Raw genomic sequence first — 2,321 nt, 5'->3', positions numbered from 1 at the left:
AGCAACGCTATCACGAGGACATTTTCGGCCTCACGCTGCGCACCCAGGAGGTGACAAGCCGTATACGTACCCAGAGCTTTTCCCTGCAGGAGCGGCATCTGCGGGGCGCGGTGCCCTGGGCCTTCGACCCGCCCGGCCCAGACACCCCCGGCCCCTGAGACCCCTCTTGCTTCCCACTGCAGTTCCCGGAGAGAGGGGCTGTCATTCCACTATGGCTCTACCGCTGTCCTGTCGGCCTTTACCGGGACCGGCCACCTCTCCCTCCCCTCCCAAGGTGACTTCCCAGAGACTGTTGGGATTCCCTGTACTATCTCATCCTCTCATCTCTAGGTCTGTTTCCCCACCCTAAGTCCATCTGGAAGACCCCTCCCAGCAGCGGTATTCCAGAGCCTACAGTCAGCCCTTTGGTGTTTAGGTGAATTTTAGATTCCCCTCGCCTCTCTCCGGAAGTATCTTATCTTGAAACCTGATCTCTAAATCATTCAAATATTTATTATTGAAGATTTACCATAAGAGACTGGACCAGAAGTTAGGAGACCTACTAAGATGCCTAAGCCAGTGCTGTCAATTACAGTTACAGAATAATGACAAGCTTTGTCTTTTAACTTGTGCACAAGGTGTGGGGGTGGTAACTCTTGGACGGAAGAGTCCTGTCCCACAGGCTCCTCTCTGACTCCTGCCCTGGAGAAACCTGGTTTCCAGCCAAGAGCAGGCAGTTCTCCAGTGTGGCTTCCCTGCTCTTGACGAGAAGCAGGGACAGCCCTGGCTGCCAGGCATGGGGAGTCCAGGGCTAAGGTCACAAAGATGAGCAGCACAGCCGTGAGCAAACTTGACTGCTGGTTCCCCACAGCAAGAGGAGCCACAGCCACTTTCTCAGACGTCACACCGCCGTGAACTCCAAACACATCAGGCCCCTCTAGTCTTTTCCGCTCACAGTCCCCATGCCCTTCCACCAGTCCCATGGGAACCTAAGGGCCAGATGAACCTGAGCACCTACTGCCTTTCAGGTCCCGTCCCCCATCGCTCCCTGATGTGTAGCTTGGCCTCTACCTTGGCCCTGCCCACCGGCATGAGGTCACTTGGTAACTTCTCCCCGGGCCACCACTCCAGGACCGACAGTTGTCCCTTAGCCCCTCCACGTGGGGACTGTCTCCAAGACGTGTTTCCTGAGGCCTTGGGAAGCTCCTCTCCTACCGTTCCTCTGTGCTCTGGGCGAGTTCGTCAATGACTCCCAAGTCCTGCCCAACTAAGCACCCGTGGGGGTCTTGAAAGAGGGCTTGGCGTGCCTTTCCACTCCGCCTCGCCCGATCTCCTGTGACTGGAGAAGCCAGGGAGCCTGGGGGAGGAAAAGCTCTTGGCAGGCAGTCCAGGGGTTCAGGTTCCAGAGATGAACCCCCCGTCACCCCAAATTGCCACCACTCTTCCTGCCCCTCCAAGTCTGACGCCACCCAATATCCTACCCATTCCTCCAGCCCCGTGAGACGATACTGACCCCCGAGGAGCCCACTCAGTCAGTGCTAGTAGCCTGGCCAGGCTCCTTCTGGGTGTCTGTGGGCTCCTGGAACCCTCCAGGAAACGAACTCTGGGTCCTCTGGGCACTCCACTGCTGTCTGGGGCTGGAGGCGGGACTGGAGCCTGGTGAGAAAGGCCATGAGTTGGGAAAGGCCATGGTGGCCGCAGCTCCCCAGCGTCTGTCCCCTGCACAGCCAACCGCCTCACCGTCACTGGACCAGCATGGCTTCTCCTCATCTGGAGAGAGGCTCTGTGGGGGGCTGGGCCAGGCCCGGGACAGCGGGGAGGCTGAGGCCTCGCCCCACACTTCCTGCTGCTGCTGCTGCTGACGGAGCTAGGAAGGGAGAAGATGAGAGGCCTCCCTCCTGTCCCGGTGTGAGGCTCAGCCCCAGGCCAGGTGCAGAGGCTGTCGACACCTCCTCCCCCAGCTCCTGTTGACTAAACTCCTTACACTCCAGCCCCTCCACACTCTCCCCTTTGTTCAGCTGCCTCCTCCCTCCCCGTCTCTTTTAGGCACCCCCTCTGCTCACCTGGTGCAGGTAGATGGCATGGAGACTCATCTCAGCAGATGCAAGCTCTGGGAGCTGGGCCAGCTTCTGGCCCCCAGTGCCTCCCGGGGACACACAGCTAGAACAGAGGGCGCCATGAAGACACGCACAATCCCCCAGGGAGAGCCTGGCTTCAACTCCCCTTCCACATCACCCCCCACTCCAGTGCCCCTTCTCCTGGAGGATCAGCCCCACCCCTTGTTCCCGGCATCTCAGGCCCCCACCCCTCACCTTGAGTCCTGGGTAATTCGGGAAAGGGAG

General features: G+C 59.5%; 2 protein-coding genes across 2 annotated transcripts in view; one reads left to right on the top strand and one right to left on the bottom strand.

Annotated features, from left to right (window-relative positions):
* NOS3 (nitric oxide synthase 3 (endothelial cell)) overlaps positions 1-588 on the top strand; it is a 19,457-nt gene extending 18,869 nt beyond the window's left edge. The window contains exon 28 of the mRNA XM_010857365.1: positions 3-588. Coding sequence (XP_010855667.1) covers positions 3-158 — 156 coding nt within the window. The 3' untranslated portion in view covers positions 159-588. The remainder of the gene's footprint in view (positions 1-2) is intronic.
* The window catches only part of ATG9B (autophagy related 9B), an 8,468-nt gene continuing 6,619 nt past the window's right edge, over positions 473-2,321 (bottom strand). The window contains exons 12-16 of the mRNA XM_010857364.1: positions 2,292-2,321; positions 2,043-2,139; positions 1,720-1,846; positions 1,493-1,635; positions 473-1,336 (exon numbers count right to left, since the gene is read on the bottom strand). The exon at positions 2,292-2,321 is cut by the window's right edge and continues 6 nt beyond it. Coding sequence (XP_010855666.1) covers positions 1,508-1,635; positions 1,720-1,846; positions 2,043-2,139; positions 2,292-2,321 — 382 coding nt within the window. The 3' untranslated portion in view covers positions 473-1,336; positions 1,493-1,507. The remainder of the gene's footprint in view (positions 1,337-1,492; positions 1,636-1,719; positions 1,847-2,042; positions 2,140-2,291) is intronic.

This window comes from Bison bison, unplaced genomic scaffold (genome assembly GCF_000754665.1).
Source record: "Bison bison bison isolate TAMUID 2011002044 unplaced genomic scaffold, Bison_UMD1.0 scf7180017864379, whole genome shotgun sequence".
NCBI classification, from domain to species: Eukaryota; Metazoa; Chordata; class Mammalia; order Artiodactyla; family Bovidae; genus Bison; species Bison bison.
The sequence above is the reverse complement of the archived record's forward strand: the minus strand, read 5'-3'. Positions and strand labels throughout refer to the sequence as shown.